At 40.6% G+C, this 16,572-nt stretch overlaps 1 protein-coding gene across 1 annotated transcript in view; it reads left to right on the top strand.

The window, feature by feature from the left end:
• ALMS1 (ALMS1 centrosome and basal body associated protein) overlaps window positions 1–16,572 on the top strand; it is a 144,417-nt gene that overhangs the window by 80,654 nt on the left and 47,191 nt on the right. Inside the window, exons 9-11 of the mRNA XM_045019073.1 lie at window positions 10,273–12,034; window positions 13,635–13,760; window positions 16,222–16,395. Coding sequence (XP_044875008.1) covers window positions 10,273–12,034; window positions 13,635–13,760; window positions 16,222–16,395 — 2,062 coding nt within the window. The remainder of the gene's footprint in view (window positions 1–10,272; window positions 12,035–13,634; window positions 13,761–16,221; window positions 16,396–16,572) is intronic.

The following is a 16,572-nucleotide window of genomic DNA, read 5'->3' as shown; positions in this document are numbered from 1 at the left end:
TCTTCCCATAACCACTGCACATACTGAGCCACCAGTTCCCTTTCTGTTTCCGTGCTATCTTCCTAGGAGTCTCTAATGAGACCCAGGGCACCTCTGACATTTCTCCCACACTGGAGGTCAAATGGGGCGTGTGATGGGTTCGATCACAGAGACCCCCTTAGGACTGTCACCTGATGTGCTGAAATTACCGCTGATCCCGTTTTCCCTGCCAGCTTGGGACTCCAGAACCCTGCCTTGTTGAGCCAGGCACGCTAGCCTACTGCAACACAGACCCAGGGTCTGAACCACGCTCCCAAAGCTGCAGATTTAACTGAAAACAGCTTAGCAAGTACTCCCGTCTCCAGCACCCAGACCCCAATGGGATCCAAACACCAAATGAATCCGTTTTACTCTGTATAAAGCTTATATGGGGTAAACTCATAAATTGTCCGTCCTCTATAACACTGATAGAGAGACATACACATCTGTTTGCGCCCCTCCCCGCCCATATTAATCACTTACTCTGGGTTACTTAATAAACAAAAGTGACTTTATTAAGTATAAAAAGTAGGATTTAAGTGGTTCCAAGTAATAACAGACAGAACAAAGTAAAGTTACCGAGCAAAATAAAACAAAACACGCAGATCTAAGCCTAATTAAGAAACTGAATACAGGTAAATCTCACTCTCAGAGATGTTCCAATAATTTTTTTCACAGACTAGGCTTCTTCCTAGTTTGGGCCCAATCCTTTCCCCTGGTACAGACCTTGTTAGTTCCAGCACGCGTCTTAGGTGAAAACAGGGGATTCCACATGACTAGGACCCCTTTGTTTTGTTCCACCCCCTTTTATAGCTTTGGCACAAGGCGGGAATCCTTTGTCTCTCTCTGGGTTCTCACCTCTCCTTCTAAATGGAAAAGCACCAGGTTAAAGAGGTATTACAGTGTCATGTGACATACTCACATGTCCTATGAGACCCCAGCCTTCATTCTTCCAGTGCTGGCCTGCGCGTACCCAAGAAGTTTTGCAAGTATACAGAGTCATTCACAACCAGTTGTTAATGGCCCACACTTTGCATAATTACAATAGGACTTCAGAGTAATACTTCATATTTCTAGTTTTAGATACAAGAATGATACATACATACAAATAGGATGAACACATTCAGTAGATTATAAGCTTTGTAATGATACCTTACAAGAGACCTTTTGCATGAAGAATGTTCCAATTACATTATAGTCACACTCATTAGCATATTTTTATAAAGCATTATGAAGTGCATTGTCACAGGGCGAATGCTGTGGATTCTTGGGGTACCTTCTGGTAAGTAAATAGGGTAACGTATCCCATTCACTTGCCTTTTTGTTTACATAGATTCTCAGCATAGATTTTAGGGTCCTGTTGAACTTCTCAACTAAATAATTTGTTTTTGGGCGATATGGGGCAGATGTCAGATGTTTTACCCTTCCATAATTCACCAAATAGCTGGGACATGAAATGTAATGCCTGATCTGATAAGATCTGTTTTGGGAAACCCACCCTGCTGAATATGAAGAACAGTGCTTCAGCAGCTGTTCATAGATTCTAAAGCCAGAAAGGACCATTATGATCATCTAATCTGACTTGTATAATGCAGGCAATAGACCTTCACCAAAATAATTCCTAGAACATATCTTTTCAAAAAAATCCAATCCTGATTTTAAAATTGTCAGTGACGGAAAATCCACCATGACCCTTGGTAAATTGTTCCAGTGATTAATTATTCTTGCTGTTTCAGCTTCCATATTAGACAGAGCAACTGCTTCTGGTGGCAAAATCAACCCCAATAATATCAATCTTTGTCCATTATGGGTTGGCCTGCGTCTGAGCCGTATGATATCCATAGCAACTCTGAAAAATGCTGCTTTGATCACTGGTAAAGGATGCACAGGAGCCTTGCAGAGACCTACAGGCTCTCTCCACTTTGACATAAGTCTTGCAGTATCCCTTATCTCATTTTGAATATTGGGCAAATAGAAATTTTTCTTTTGCCTTTCCCAAGTGATCTGTGAATGGGTAGTCGTGAGCTAGTAACATTGACTTCACATGATGCTTTGAAGGCATGATCAATTGTCCTGGAGAGCCCTACAAACTGCTTTTTATTGCCCACTCTGGCCTCCCTATAAATCCTCCCCTCTTCTATAAAGAACCTCACCTTGTTCTTTTTTTCTGAGGCATTATTGAGCATGGCTTCCCTTATTCTCTCCATGGAGGTGTCTGCACTTTGTTCTGCAGCAAACTCCATTTGGTTTTTTCTTGCACAGAGAGATGTTTTAGGCAAGGAGGGGAGTGACTCCTGCCTCCTCTCCCCTGGAGAGACATGGTTACCTTCTGCTAATAAAGGTGTTGAAGACTCCTCTCCCCTCTCAACTATCTATTCTTCCTCAGGCTTACTTTTGGAAATTTAGGGACATATTCCTCTTGCTCTGAGTCACAATATTAACAGCTTTGGGTAGTGATAGTATGTCATTTCCCACCAATAAATCAGCTGGTAAAATTTTAAGAACCCCCATAGTCCGAGTACCTTGTAAGCCTTCCCACTCTAATTCAATGCGAGCTAAAGGCACTGTGGTTCTAAATTGCCCTAAGGCAAGGAGTTTTACCTCCTCCCTTGGGGGCATATCATCCTCCTTAATCACATCCCTCCTGACTAGAGAGATCTGGCCACCAGTGTCTCCACCCTGGCACACTTTACTGTTTGCTTTGTCCTCTTTAATGAACTCATTGTCTACCACCAGGAGGTCAGATCAGATAAAATTAACTAGAGCCTCCTCTGAGACCACTGAAGGTAGCCGCATTAACCTGCATGGACTGGGCATTGTCTTTGGACTCCCAAGCCTTGGGGCATTGTTTCTTCTTGTGTTCAAGGGACCCATATAAGAAGCACTTTCTTGGGCCAGTACCGTGGGCTGGGGTCCAATAATTAGGGCTACAAGGAGGGAACCCGTGGTGGGGTGATGTGTGTTTAGTGCCCTCTCCTCCCTCCTTTTCACCTTGAACAAACTAGGGACCCCCTTTTATGCCAGGCTTTTGGCCTTCCCTTTGGGACCTGTGCACTATGAATAGTCTTGTATGCAAAAGTCAGCTGCTCTGGCTACCTCTTCCACAGTTGTTAGGGATTTTTCCCATACTTCTGCCCTCATCTCATCAGAGCAGATTTCAAATAACTGTTCCTGAGCAAATAGATCTACCAATTTGTGATTAGTTTCTGTCCCTTTTTATACATTTTCTCAAATAATCACCCATTTATGAAACACATTCCCTGTGACTTAATTTATCAAATAGTTGATGTTTGTAAACTTTAGGCGATATGCCTCTGCAGTAATTTGAAAACTTCTTAAACACAAGGCCCTTAAACAGATATAATGATGTAAATGAAGCTATCATTAACCACTTTTAAGGCTTTTCCAGTCAGATTGGAATGTAAGATGGTCATTCTGTGAGGTCATTGGGGAATTTGTGTGTCCTGTGTATCCTTCTGAAGGCAGTTCAATAGTCTTCAATGCTATCCGTCTCCCTGTTGTTCGGACACAGTCTCTCCCAGCTGTGAGATCCCTCGGGAGGCGTACCTGTGGGGTGAGGGTTCTGTCCTTGTATTTCCAGCTTTTTAAACTTGTGCTGCCTTTCCATCTCCCTTTCTTGGGCAGCTGCTACCTGCCTTAGATTATCTGCTACCCACTGTTGCTTCTCTGCTTTTCTCGGGCACTGTGCTTCCCATCTTCCAGTTCTAGTAGTCTCTGACAGGCCTCCTCTGGTGCTACTTTCTCTGCCTCCCGCAACTGCTTCTCTGCTAGTATCTCCCTTTCCTGTGCTCTCTCCTTTGCTTCCTGCTCTCTGCCCCCGCTGCTATTTCCAGTTTTTGAGCTCTGTTCTGGCCAACTCTAACTTTGAGGCTTCTGCCCAATTGGGAACTGTGCTAGGCTAGTTTCCTGAGCCTGCACCCTGCTAAACAGTTCTACCTGATGCTTGTCATATTCCATGAGTAAAGCTCTCATCCCCTGTCCTGTTTTCCCTGTAGTTTCCAAGCCATGGTCTGCAAAGAGTTTTTCCATCTGCGAATTGGTATGTTTAGCATATGTCTCTGGCTTACTCATCATGTCCTTTCCTTTGTTCTATTTCCCCTAACCCAAAATAAACAAATGGAAAATAACAGGTAAAGAAAAAGGTTATAGATTGTTTCCAACCTTCTCAGTATTTATATAATCTGACATATGTGCCTGGAGTGTGACCTTTGGCTAAACAGCAAACAGGGTGTAGATCCTGCGACTCCCCCACTGTGATGCTTCCCAGAGGTAGCTAGAATTGAGGCACCTCACTACCACTTGCCCGTAACATGATGAAGCCATGTCTGTGCCTGCTGGGGGTTAGCACCTCACCCCATCGGCCACAGGCAACACAAGCACTCCCCTCTAGATGTACGCAGGCCCTGCTGTCTCTCTACAGGTTAGCAATAGGCACGCCGCAATCTCCGAGCATCTCCCTGGAGATTCTAGCATCTGTTCCACTGGACACTCACAGTATTCACCGATCCTCTACTTCCAAAGAAACAGTACACCTCAAAAACAATGAGGAGTCCGGCGGCACCTTAAAGACTAACGGATTTATTTGGGCATAAGTTTTCGTGGGTAAAAAACCCACCATGCATCTGAAGAAATGGGTTTTTTACCCACAAAAGCTTATGCCCAACTAAATCTGTTAGTCTTTAAGATGCCCCTAGACTCCTCTTTGTTTTTGTGGATATAGGCTAACATGGCCACCCCTCTGATATGGTTACACGTCAGCTCATCACTTCCACCACAGATCACTGCTCCCCTTAAAACATCGCACTTCTATGTTTATAGAGAAACCAAGTATGAAGTTTATTTAACAAAGCATCCCTTGTGAGGCATGCAATACATAACACGCTTGTGGCCAGACAGAGAAAGGTGTCTGTTACCTGGGACATGTTCCTTTCAGAAAGGAGGTATGTCACCTCCTAGGGACCTTCCTTATTTCCCGGACTTTAAGAACATGCTTTTTAGTATACATACGTAATTCCTTAAATATTATCCATGCATACATTTCACAATGATTATGATGATCAGTGGGCTCTTGGCTCTCACCAGATACCTCACATACCACCCTTTGGTGAACTATTACACATATATCTGACCTAGGGGATCTCTCTGAAACCCTGTGCATCTCCGGTGTCCTCTGCCAGTTGGTACTATGGCGTCCCTGGGTCACACCACCCTTGTGCACCCACAATCCGGTTTATAGTGTGAGATTATTTTATAATTTAAAAAAATCAATATAGCAGTTTTAGATTTACACTAAAAGAGTTTCTGAAACAGTTTTCAAAATTTGTCACCATTAAAAAGGTTTGAAAAAGACTTATGAAAATGTGATTTAAAGTCCTGATTCTGTAAAGCACTTAAGCATGTACTTAAGTGTCGTTGTCTTCTGTGGGACTTAAGCATATACTTAGGCCCAGATTCAGCAAAGGGCTTATATCGCCTTTGTTTTTCAAAATACACAATCGTTGAGATTTAACTTTGAAAAGTGGCTGTTTCCTTTACAAAGGTAGTTTGGAACACGTTAAATTTTATATGGATTTTTATGGCGTGCATTTGTGTATGCTATAGGAATATGCATTTTGTTTAGGACCCAATCCTGCTGTCCCTCGTTGGGCAAAAGTTGCCCTTGGGCATTTAAAACAAGCAAATTCTAGGGCATTTAGAGATAAGGTGGAAGTTCTGGGTTGTGGAGTAAATTCAAATTTTGCTTTCCATAAACTCAGCCCTCTGAGGTTAGGTTTGGTATGGTATGTAAGTTTACTCACTACTCAGATTTTTGGATACTTAGGCACAGTGGGGAAGAGTTTATGCATTTCTGCTTTTAACTATTTTTTTGTCTTTACTAGTTTAAGCTGGGCAGTCATGGTGCTTTAATGTATTTTTAAAGGAATATCGTTAACAAAATTAAAAAAAACCCTTTATTTGTTACTAACAGCACTTCAGATTACTCAAATGAAAAATTTTAAAAATCTGATTTATATTTGAGCTTGTTTGTTGTAGTACTGTGTTAATCACCATAGTATATCTGAGTGCCGATTTTTCACCATCTTTGCTGTTTGTTTACTTTTTTGCATTTTGCTTAATTTGGGCGATGAAACTATACTACCGGTCAGTTTATTTCTGGTTCTCATGCTCTAGCATAAGTTTGGCTTCACAGTACTGCAAGATGTTATCTAAATTGGAGATAAAAAACCTTTGTTAATTTAAAATACTTTTATGAAAAGATTTGATAAAACCATTTATATTTATATTAGATTATACATTTTGTAAATGAAGAGAGCAAGATAAATTTTGGGCTGAATTAGTTCACATTATCTTTTATTTATTCATTTGAAAAGCATGCATGCACTCTAACATAGTCTTATATTTTGTCTTTGATTAGTCAGTTAAAAATAACAGCAAAAACTTACTGTGGTTAATCTGATTAATTTTTCTGATAGGCAAGATGATTTGCTGTGTAGGAAAAACCTGTCCAGACATGCCGCCTTATAATTGCATTTTTATTAAGGGCAGTAAGAGGAAATTTAAAATGGTCGTATGGCTTTTTGGTGCCTGGAACTGTAGCAGAACCGTGGCATTCCTGTTCAAGCTGGGAGTTCGGAGTCTAAGACCTTCTCTGTTCTAGAAAAGTGCACCAGTTTAACTAAACAGATTTTTAAATTTCTCTGGTTAAACTGGTGTAAACCCTTTTAATATGACACACTTAAATCGATGTATTCCTTTCTTAAGTTGGTTTAGTCTTGGTAAGTTACTGACTGAAGCTAAATTGATGTAGGTAAAGGTTAAACTGATTTAAATGCATCTGTTAGGGCTTTTTATCAGTTTAACTTGACTGACTTTTAAATCAACTTTAGTTAATTGCTTGTACTTTTCTAGCATAGATAACTCCTCAAAAGGCATGGTTTGGAAGAATGAACCTAATGCTTATCTTGAAGGTTTTCTTGATCAAATGATCACAGTATTTCATTTCCAATGACATTTTGGGCATTTGTCTAGGATTATCTATTTAATTCATGGTTTACACAAGACCATTTCCAGTTCTACTGTGGCTGGCTTTATTTTCCCATTCCTTTACTCTGGCTGTTGGAGGAGTACTTGTTCAGACATCCACATGGCCTTCTACTAATGAAATGTAAGATTACATTTTCCCCAGTTGTACAGATCAGAAGATAAATTAACAAACTACATAGATTTTTCTAGGCCGAAACAGGGCTATCTAAACTTCGTCCAGGTCAATATAATTTGTTTCACGTTAGCTCTTCACAGCATCAGTGGAAAGTCCATCAATTTTGAATGAATCTGAATTAAAGGAATGCAAATACTGGTATCTTAAAAATAATACACTTTTGTCCTTGTCAATTAAATTCTCTATTTCTAAAGAAATTGGACAGAGATTAAGGTTTCATGGAGCAAATATGGGCTCCAATGAGATCGATGTAAAATTTGCTGATCAAAAATGTTTCTTGTCTATTTCCAGAATGTGGTAATAATGGCACTGCTTCTGACGCTAATTTGTAACTAAAGGTGATGGGATGAAGTGATGTAAGAGAGAGCGGTTTTCTAGCATGCTGTGTGGAGTGTGATTGATGCATCTCAGTGCTGTCTGCAATGGGGTTAAACAGTGTGGCCTCTCTTTAGTTAGCATACCCCTTTGACTGAGGGAATTTTAGACTGCTAGTTGAGAATATTCTGCATGCATCTGGGAGTCTGGTGTTTGTTTACTTACCTGTCGACTTGTTTGCAGTGTGATCTGCTCTGTAGAGGTGTATTTTATTTCTAGTTTTTCTTTTAAAGATACCACCTGTTAAATCTATCAGGTAAGCTGCTGCAGAGAAAAACTGTTCATGTTTGGTGCTCCTTCCCTAATAAGGATATTCTTGGGAACCTAGGTTTTATTCTCTTCTATTAAACAAAACAAATCAACAAACCTACAAGAGATGCATCTAAAAAGAAAAAACCCTTTTTTGAGTGGTTATCATCCTTGGTAAGTCTGCACATACGTTCACTACAATATAGGTGTAAATGTGACACCTTAGAATGTCCATTATTTATCATGAAAGCTTGAAAGAGAGCAGAGAGCCTAGTATGTTCAAACCTTATATCGGCATACTTGTATGTGCATTATTTAGTTCTGCATTACAGTAAACAAATTTGGCACAGTAACCAGAGCTGGCTAAAGTACCTCTCAGATTTGTGTCAGCATATAGTGTACTTGTTGGTATGCAACTGTCTGCAAAAGACTGTGCAGAGACACTAAGCTTCAGTTTGCTGTTTAGAAATTAAAGAGCTGAATATAGAGGAAGATATAGTCTGTACCCAAAGGATTGAAGGGCAAACTCCTGCCATTTAAATTGATGGGAGTTTTGCCATTTACTTCAGCTGACCATGTTAGCAAGATAGCACTCCAATAGATGAAAGACAAGAGATCTGACAAACAGAACATCGTGTGACCAGGAGAAGGAATGCTCAGAAAGTAGGGCAGCACTTATTTTCTGATTAATTGATGGGCTATACCATGTTTTATTTAGTTTTTGCTTTATACACCTGCCAAGGCAAGTCTGTTTTTATTTATCTGTCCTAAATTATTGTGTAGTTGCACATTTCATACCAGAGATGCCTGTGTTTCAGAGGTGGATTAAGTAATTCCTGTGTAGTGTCAATGTTAATTTTACATTTGTAAAGTGCTTTGGGATTAAAGGTGTTCTGTAAGTGTAGGATCATTATCATAATTAACATAAACTTTTATACATGATTGAAAACATTAAAAAAGCTGGCTGAGATTTTTACCTGGTGGCTTTACTGGTAAGTAACTGGTCTGGTTTTAGAAATCTAAAGATTTGATTAAAGGTGTTCTGTAAGTGTAGGATCATTATCATAATTAACATAAACTTTTATACATGATTGAAAACATTAAAAAAGCTGGCTGAGATTTTTACCTGGTGGCTTTACTGGTAAGTAACTGGTCTGGTTTTAGAAATCTAAAGATTTCATTCCCTACCCCTCCACCCTTACTTCCAGCACAGTTGCAAGCAGTCTTACCAGTTTTTGTAAAACAAAAGAATGTTCCTGTGGAATACATGCATATTTTAATAGGAAAAAGATGACGTATGTCTGGAGAGTGAAAAGTTATTGCTAATTAATAGTGGCTTTTTAAGGCCTGGATATTTTTTTGAATTCTGTTTTAATTTTCTTGTCAGTATGACATTGGTTTGCAGAAAGAGCACTATTGCAGATCTAATGCTTAGATTGCCGTTGGAAAGATTTGTTTCCTAGTGGGGAAAAAAGAGAACTATTGCATGTGAGAATTAAAATCACCAAACTTTAATTGAAGACTTTTCTCATGTATCGGTTTAAAGAATGGCTTTTTGCTTTGCTTTTATCAGTAATTGAAGCTTTCTTTGATTTGTGTGTGAAGCATATGTGCACTTAGAATCATAGAATATCAGGTTTGGAAGGGACCTCAGGAGGTCATCTTCTCCAACCCCCTGCTCAAAGCAGGACCAATCCCCAACTAAATCATCCACTTGGCTTCTTAAACTCTGTTCGAGTGGAACAAGGGAGAATTTTTATCTGCCCAGTTTTATTTCTTAAAGTGACAGCTATGGCATGGCAAAATGTCTGACAGCAGTAGTGTCCCATAGTATCCAGTCAGGTCCTAAGTAGCTAGTAGCCTAACCATATCAATATTTGTTATTTCTGAATGTCTAGAGGCCCCAGTTGGGGATCTGAGTCCTGCTGTGCTAGACGCAGTACAAATGAGAAGTAACAAGACAGTTTCTATTCCAAACACTTTATAATCTAGACTTATAACAAGATGGGACAGGATGGATGAAACAAACAGCTGGTGGGGTAGGGAAGTGGGAGAGCACTTCTCTCTATTTCAAGAAAATCTATATATTGTCTATTGTATTACAATAAAACCAAACCCTGAAGAATACTATCAGAAAGGTAAATTACAGTGGTGGTGGTGGTGTATATTGTGGCGTTGAAACTGAACTGACTGCTTTTCTGGCATACATGAAGGCCAGTCTTGTTATGTTTACAGTCATGTTAGCAGTTGTGTTCCAGAATGTGTGTATTTTCTGTGTGATGGCAAAAATAGAGTTATTGTCAACTTTAGTCTTTACTTCAATTGTTAAATTCTTATTGCACAACTTATTTTTTTTTTCAAGAATCTTTGTGGTTTTTTTGCATTTACAGGATCCACGGGGAAACAATTCAGAGACCTCATCGAGTCACAGCCATAGTCAGAGGCAGAACACAGGACACTTCACATCTCCATTTGGCAAACAGTTGCAAATTGACAGCCAGACACAAGATTTCAAACTTAATGAGTCTCTAGAGTCAAACACAAGACAGGTCACACCAATATATAGAAGTGACCCTGCTGATTATTCACCACTAGATGATACACAGTTTAAAGCTTTGAATACCATCCAAAAACATACCCACCGTCAACTGCAGATGCTCAGAGGTAATTCCTTTGATGCTAGCATTGAGCTCCACACACCCCTGTGTAAAGATATGGACAAATGTTCAATGGGATTGGTGGATGCCTCCAGTACACCAACAGAAGAGGACGTGATTCTTCCATCTCAGAAGAAGCTGTCTACAGAAAAACCTTCTGTAGAAGTTGCCAAGCAGATTACTTCCATCACTTTTGCATCTCGTAAACGTTCCCAGTCTCCGGTAGCTTCCACTGTCCTTAGTGCCAGTCTCAGTGAAGATACTCTTCGTGGTATAATGCCTCTTGAAATTGGATCTGTTAGTGCTAAAGAGCAGAGACCTGGCAAGCAACAAGTGGAAAGTCCTAAATCATGTCCTTCATCAAGCCCAACAGCCACTCACTCACTTGATAATGATTTTAAATTTAGTGCAGATAAAGGCAGGTTTCAGCATATGCCCATTGCTGTTGACAAACTTGGAACTTCTCAAGCAAAAGACATTTTATCAGGTCAAGGTTCTAAAACCACATACACTGACCAAGGACTTACTCTAGTTGCAGATAGTGTTGAGGAAGCTGAGTCTTCCACTCGCAATATGCTTGGGTTGGGCAGACATAGTGCCAGATTTTCTGGGGTTGATCATGATATGAAATCTGATCAAGAAGTAAATATGTTTTATCAATATCTTTCCATGAGTCCTCATCAGCAGGGAAAGATGAATCTTTACAGCCAGGTTCCATTTGCAGACAGCTCAGAAGGTCCAGTTCATAGCCTACGAACCCTTTTGCTTAAAGACCATGATAATTTGTTGGAAAAGGAGGATAAACTTTCTTCTGATACATTCTCTGTCAGCCAGACAAATGTTAAGACCGAACATGCCAATGTGGTACATTGTTCCTCCCCAGATAAAACATTAACCACCATGCCTGAAGCTCCTTCATCTCCAACCAGGAAAGCACTGTCTTGTGTCCACATAACACTCTCCCCAAAACGCAATAATTCAGAACTGTTCAGTATGTTGGACACTGAAGCTGAAACAAGATCTAATGACAGACTTAAGACTGATGCTCAACAAATGCTTTCAAGCTCTCCCCCCAAACTTTTGTTAGAATCTGCCTCTAAATTATTAAATACTGAATCTATCTCAAAGGATCAAGGTTCTTCATACTTCCCAAAATCAGTATCTTCACAAGATTTAAGATATATGCCTCTGGAAAGTAGCCAGAGGGTACCATTCTCAAGGCAGGCTCACACCAGAGTTTTGGATTCATGTGGACATAATCTACAGGATAATTTCAAGACCACAGTTTCTGCACAAGCTGGAAAGGCAACATCTGATGCCATAACTCAGATAACAACAGAAAGTCCTGAAAAGACAACATTTTCAGCAGAGATATATGTTAGTACTGAAGATGGTGAAACCAGTACCTTTGGATCCTCTCACCAGAGGGCATATGAAATCGCTAACCTAGCTACTTCATCTCTGAGCCACATTTTGCCTTCCCACAGGCCAGCTGGTGAGAAAATCAGTGTCTTCCATGAATCTACAATCTTTCCTCTTCCACACAACCTGTCAAGTCAAATGTTTTGATTCTTGTGCACTTAGTGGGAGAAAGTGTTTTTTTTTAAATTCACTTATTTTTAATATTGATATTTAAAATGATGCATATTAGAAATCATAAGGGTGCTCATAGACTTATGAGTTGGCAGGTAACTAATCGGATATTACTCGGTAGGCAAAATAATTTATTTACACAGCTACTGAGAGAGAATGTGGTAGCGATGATATATACCCCAATAAAATCTGAACTCACGTGTCAGATTAACTCACATTGGTGCAGGCAGTGCAAATTGTACCTCTTTGCACCAGTGATCGCTGCTGCACAATACAGGTGTATGTAGACTCATTCAGTTTCTATAATATTTCCTCTGTTCCAAACTCTGGGTCTCTCTCCTCTTTGAGGTGTTGTGTAAAGTGACATCAGTCAATTGTGTGCATATGGGGTGAGAAGAGATCAGATGCCTTCAATATGTTTAAATGGGAATACAAAGATATCTTTTCAGCTACACCTCTACCTCGATATAATGCGACCCAATATAACACAAATTTGGATATAACGTGGCAAAGCAGTGCTCTGGGGGCGGTGGGGCTGCGCACTCCGGTAGATCAAAGCAAGTTCGATATAACACGGTTTCACCTATAATGCGGTAAGATTTTTTTGGCTCCCGAGGACAGCGTTATATCGAGGTAGAGGTGTACTTGAACAATTGTTTATCTTCGCTATTAAGAAGCACTAAGTGCTCCAGCCCTTGCCACCTGCAGCAAACAGAATCTTCCAGTGGAGTTGCACCATATTGCACGTTATATTTGTTGACCTAAACACAGGCAGGTGATTTCATTAGCTTTTACGCACTGTGAGCAATGTTGGTATGTGAATGAACATTTTTAATTTATTACAGGTCTCACTAGTGACACAGTTTATTAATCTCTAAGGAATGTTATAAATGATTAAGCCATCCCTTCTAGCTATTAGCAGGTCAGCTTTCTAACTAGCAGGTAGACTCCTTTCTGATAATTCTTTTTAATGAGCGTATTCTCTAGGGCAGGGGTTCTCAACCTTTTTCTTTCTGAGGCCCGCCCCTACATGCTGTAAAAACTCCACAGCCCACCTGTGCCACAACAACAGTTTTTCTGCATATAAAAGCCCAGGCCAGTGTTAGGGGGTAGCAAGCAGGGAAATTAGCTGGGGTCTCATGCCACATGGAGCCCCACAAAGCTAAGTTGCTCAGGTTTTGGCTTCAGCCCTGGGTGATGGGGCTTGGGGCCCCAGGCTTCAGCACTGTGCAGCATGGCTTTGGCTTTCTGCCCTGGGCTCCAGAGCGTCTAACACCAGCCCTACTTAGTGGACCCCCTGAAACCTGCTCGCGGCTCCCCCAGGGGACCCCAGGCCCCTGGTTGAGAACCGCTGCTCTAAGGAAATAGTAAACTGCAAATTGAACATAATCTATGCAGCACATCTTCCAGGATCTCTTTGGGTCCTTATCTATGACTTCTGCTTTATTACAGTATTAGACTTTGCTGATTTCTGTTAATTGCACTGCTCTCCATTCCTGCAGATCAGCCTCTGTTGCTGCCATATAAGCCTTCTGGAAGTTCTGAGATGTACTATGTTCCCCATCCAATGAAAGGACCCAAAATATCTCCTGTCAGGTCAGAGACCACTATTGAGAGCTCTCACTCAGGTATTTACATTTCTTAAAACTTTTACAAAACTGAGCCAAATTCTATCCTGCGTTTGAATGCATAGTTCTAAGCTCTTGCGGTAGTCAATAGGGCCAAGTATGCATAATCCAATTGCAGAATTTCCCAATGAGTTAAATTCAGCTCTGTTACAACATGCAGATCTTGAGTAACTCCACTGATTTTTAATAGTTATCTTATCTGGATTTACTCTATAACTATGAGTAGAATCTTGTCCCAGTATATTTAGGCCACTTATGTTTTTTAGCTTTGCAACATAAAGATGTGACATCCTGGATTTGAAAGATGTGGTATAATAATAATTGGCGACATACCTATTTCCTAGAACTGGAAGGGACCTTGAAAGGTCATTGAGTCCAGCCCCCTGCCTTCACTAGCAGGACCAAGTACTGATTTTTGCCCCAGATCCCTAAGTGGCCTCCTTAAGGATTGAACTCACAACCCTGGGTTTAGCAGGCCAATGCTCAAACCACTGAGCTATCCCTCCCCCCTTCTCTAGTCAGAGACTTCATTACCTCTGTCTGTTGGCACTGAAAGGAGAAATGTGTATGTGTTTCACACAACCTGACCGATTTTCCTTTAGTTCTTTTCTTTCCACTTAGAATTGCTTCTTCATTTGGGCCTGTTTCATTTCTTCAGCGGTCCTCCCATCCATCTTGATCTAGTTCCCTGCTTTAAATCTCCCCTTGAAATGTTCCTTTTCTCTTTAGCTTGTTATGGATGCGTTCTGAAGTGTAATGTGATACCATGTATTAAGGAAGGTATATCATAATTTTTAAGGTAGCCCCATGTTAGGTGAGTTCAGATTAGAAACTTGTTTTTTCTTTAAAGTGCTTTATAGTTGTGTTTCAAAAACTGCTAGTGAAGTGGAAGAAAGAGAATGATTCATCAGCATATTCTTCCCTGCTTCTCTCTAAATACGGTTGCTATGTACAGCATATGCTGCTCATAACAGACAGTATAGGCCTGATATTCAGGTTTACTTCAACCTGGTCTCCCTTTTGGCACCCACAGAAATTTTCAGCCACAGTTAATGTTAGGAAGATGTTGTCTTAACTCCGTGATATACAGGTACACTGGATAATAAATACAGATACAACTGTGTCCACAGTTATTTTGTCTGAAAAATTACAGAAGTAAAAGCAAAGGTTAGGCTTTCAAATCCGTCTCCACATGTTTCCTAATCTTCACCCATTCTGTCTGCTGTAATATAAGGGAGAAGAAAGACGTAGGAACAAAGGTGCTAACAGTGCAAATGCAATGTAGACATGACACAGCTCAGGTTCTAGGAAACGCACAACAGTATTTTAAAAAATCTGATTTTAAATTCCCTACTGCAGTTAGGACTCATAGTTCATGAGAAATATCTGAAGAAAATTGAGTTGAATAAGGCCTCTGAATGTAACTGCATAGCGTTGCAAAGAATATAAATCAGTTAACTGTGTCTTTAGGCTTTCAAACTCGTATGATGCAGAAATGTGGTGCTGTGGGAACTCTGCTGGAAAAATGTATTATTGTTGTTTGAGCTGTTCTTTAGAGGCTGTGCAGACCTAGTTATGTAGCTAAAGAAGCATTATAGGACTAGAAAAAAAATCCCTCTAACTGCTGTTTCATACTTCTGTCAACTTGCTTCATCACTTCTCTGTACAGATCCCAGAAAATGGCTGTTTGCATCAGTCAATGAAAATATCTAAAATTGAATATGAAGATCAGCAGGAGGGAGTCTGGACTCCAGAGTGTGTGACCTTAACCTCTATGTGTCTATCTGTAGTAAAATGGGTATAATACTTGCCTGCCTCAGAGGGAAGCATCTTTTGATCGTGGGATCAGAGGCGCTATAGAAAAAAATACGTACTGATAAGCTGCTGGTATTATTTTACTAGAACTATGTTGTTCATTAGTTGAATGCACTACTAATAATTCCTTACTCAGGCAATAAATTAAACTCCCTATGTTAGCTGCCTTTCAGTGATTTGCTTCAACGTGAAAGCTCTAGGTCAGTGGTGGGCAACCTACAGCTTGTCAGAGTAATCCGCTTGTGAGCCGTGAGACAGTTTGTTTACATTGACCATCCACAGGCACGGCCGCCCGCAGCTCCCAGTGGCCATGGTTTGCTGTTTCTGGCCAATGGGAACTGCATGAAGCGGTGGCCAGCACGTCCCTGTGGCCTGTGCTGCTTCCCGCAGCTCTCATTGGCCAGGAATGGGGAACTGTGGCCACTGGGAGCTACAGGCGGCCATACCTGTGGACAGTCAATGTAAACAAACTGTCTCGCGGCCCGCCAGTGGATTACCCTGACAGGCCGCAGGTTGCCCACCGCTGCTCTAGGTTGTGGCCTGGTTTGGCCTGTTCTTAAAACTGTACCCTCTTCGTGCTGCTTTGCTTTAACCTCTTACTCATTATCATAAACTACTGTGAACATGTTGCTTGTTTTCTTTATAGGATCAAATGATGCTGTTCCTCCAAATTTTCCAGCAAAGGTACTTGGCTCCATGGATGATGAGAATCCTCTAGACACTGTAGCTATTAAACATAAAGAGGGTATCTACAGTAAGAGGTCTGAGCCTAAGGTGGCCTGGGCAAAAGAAAAAAAGACACCACAGGAAGCTACTACAGGTAATTAGATTGCTTATGTGCATTTCTCTTTTCTGTATCTCTTACAGGTATAGCCTTTTATTTTATTTAAAGTGAATTTAGTGATGTTGTATTATACTATCAGGGGTTTGGTTCTGGTTGCTACAGTTTCAAGCTCAACAGAGTGAAAGTCACCTCTGCTACTTGTTTCAGATTTAG

This window comes from Mauremys mutica, chromosome 5 (genome assembly GCF_020497125.1).
Source record: "Mauremys mutica isolate MM-2020 ecotype Southern chromosome 5, ASM2049712v1, whole genome shotgun sequence".
Lineage (NCBI taxonomy): Eukaryota > Metazoa > Chordata > Testudines > Geoemydidae > Mauremys > Mauremys mutica.
Note: the sequence above shows the minus strand (reverse complement) of the source record. Positions and strands in the feature narration are given on the sequence as shown.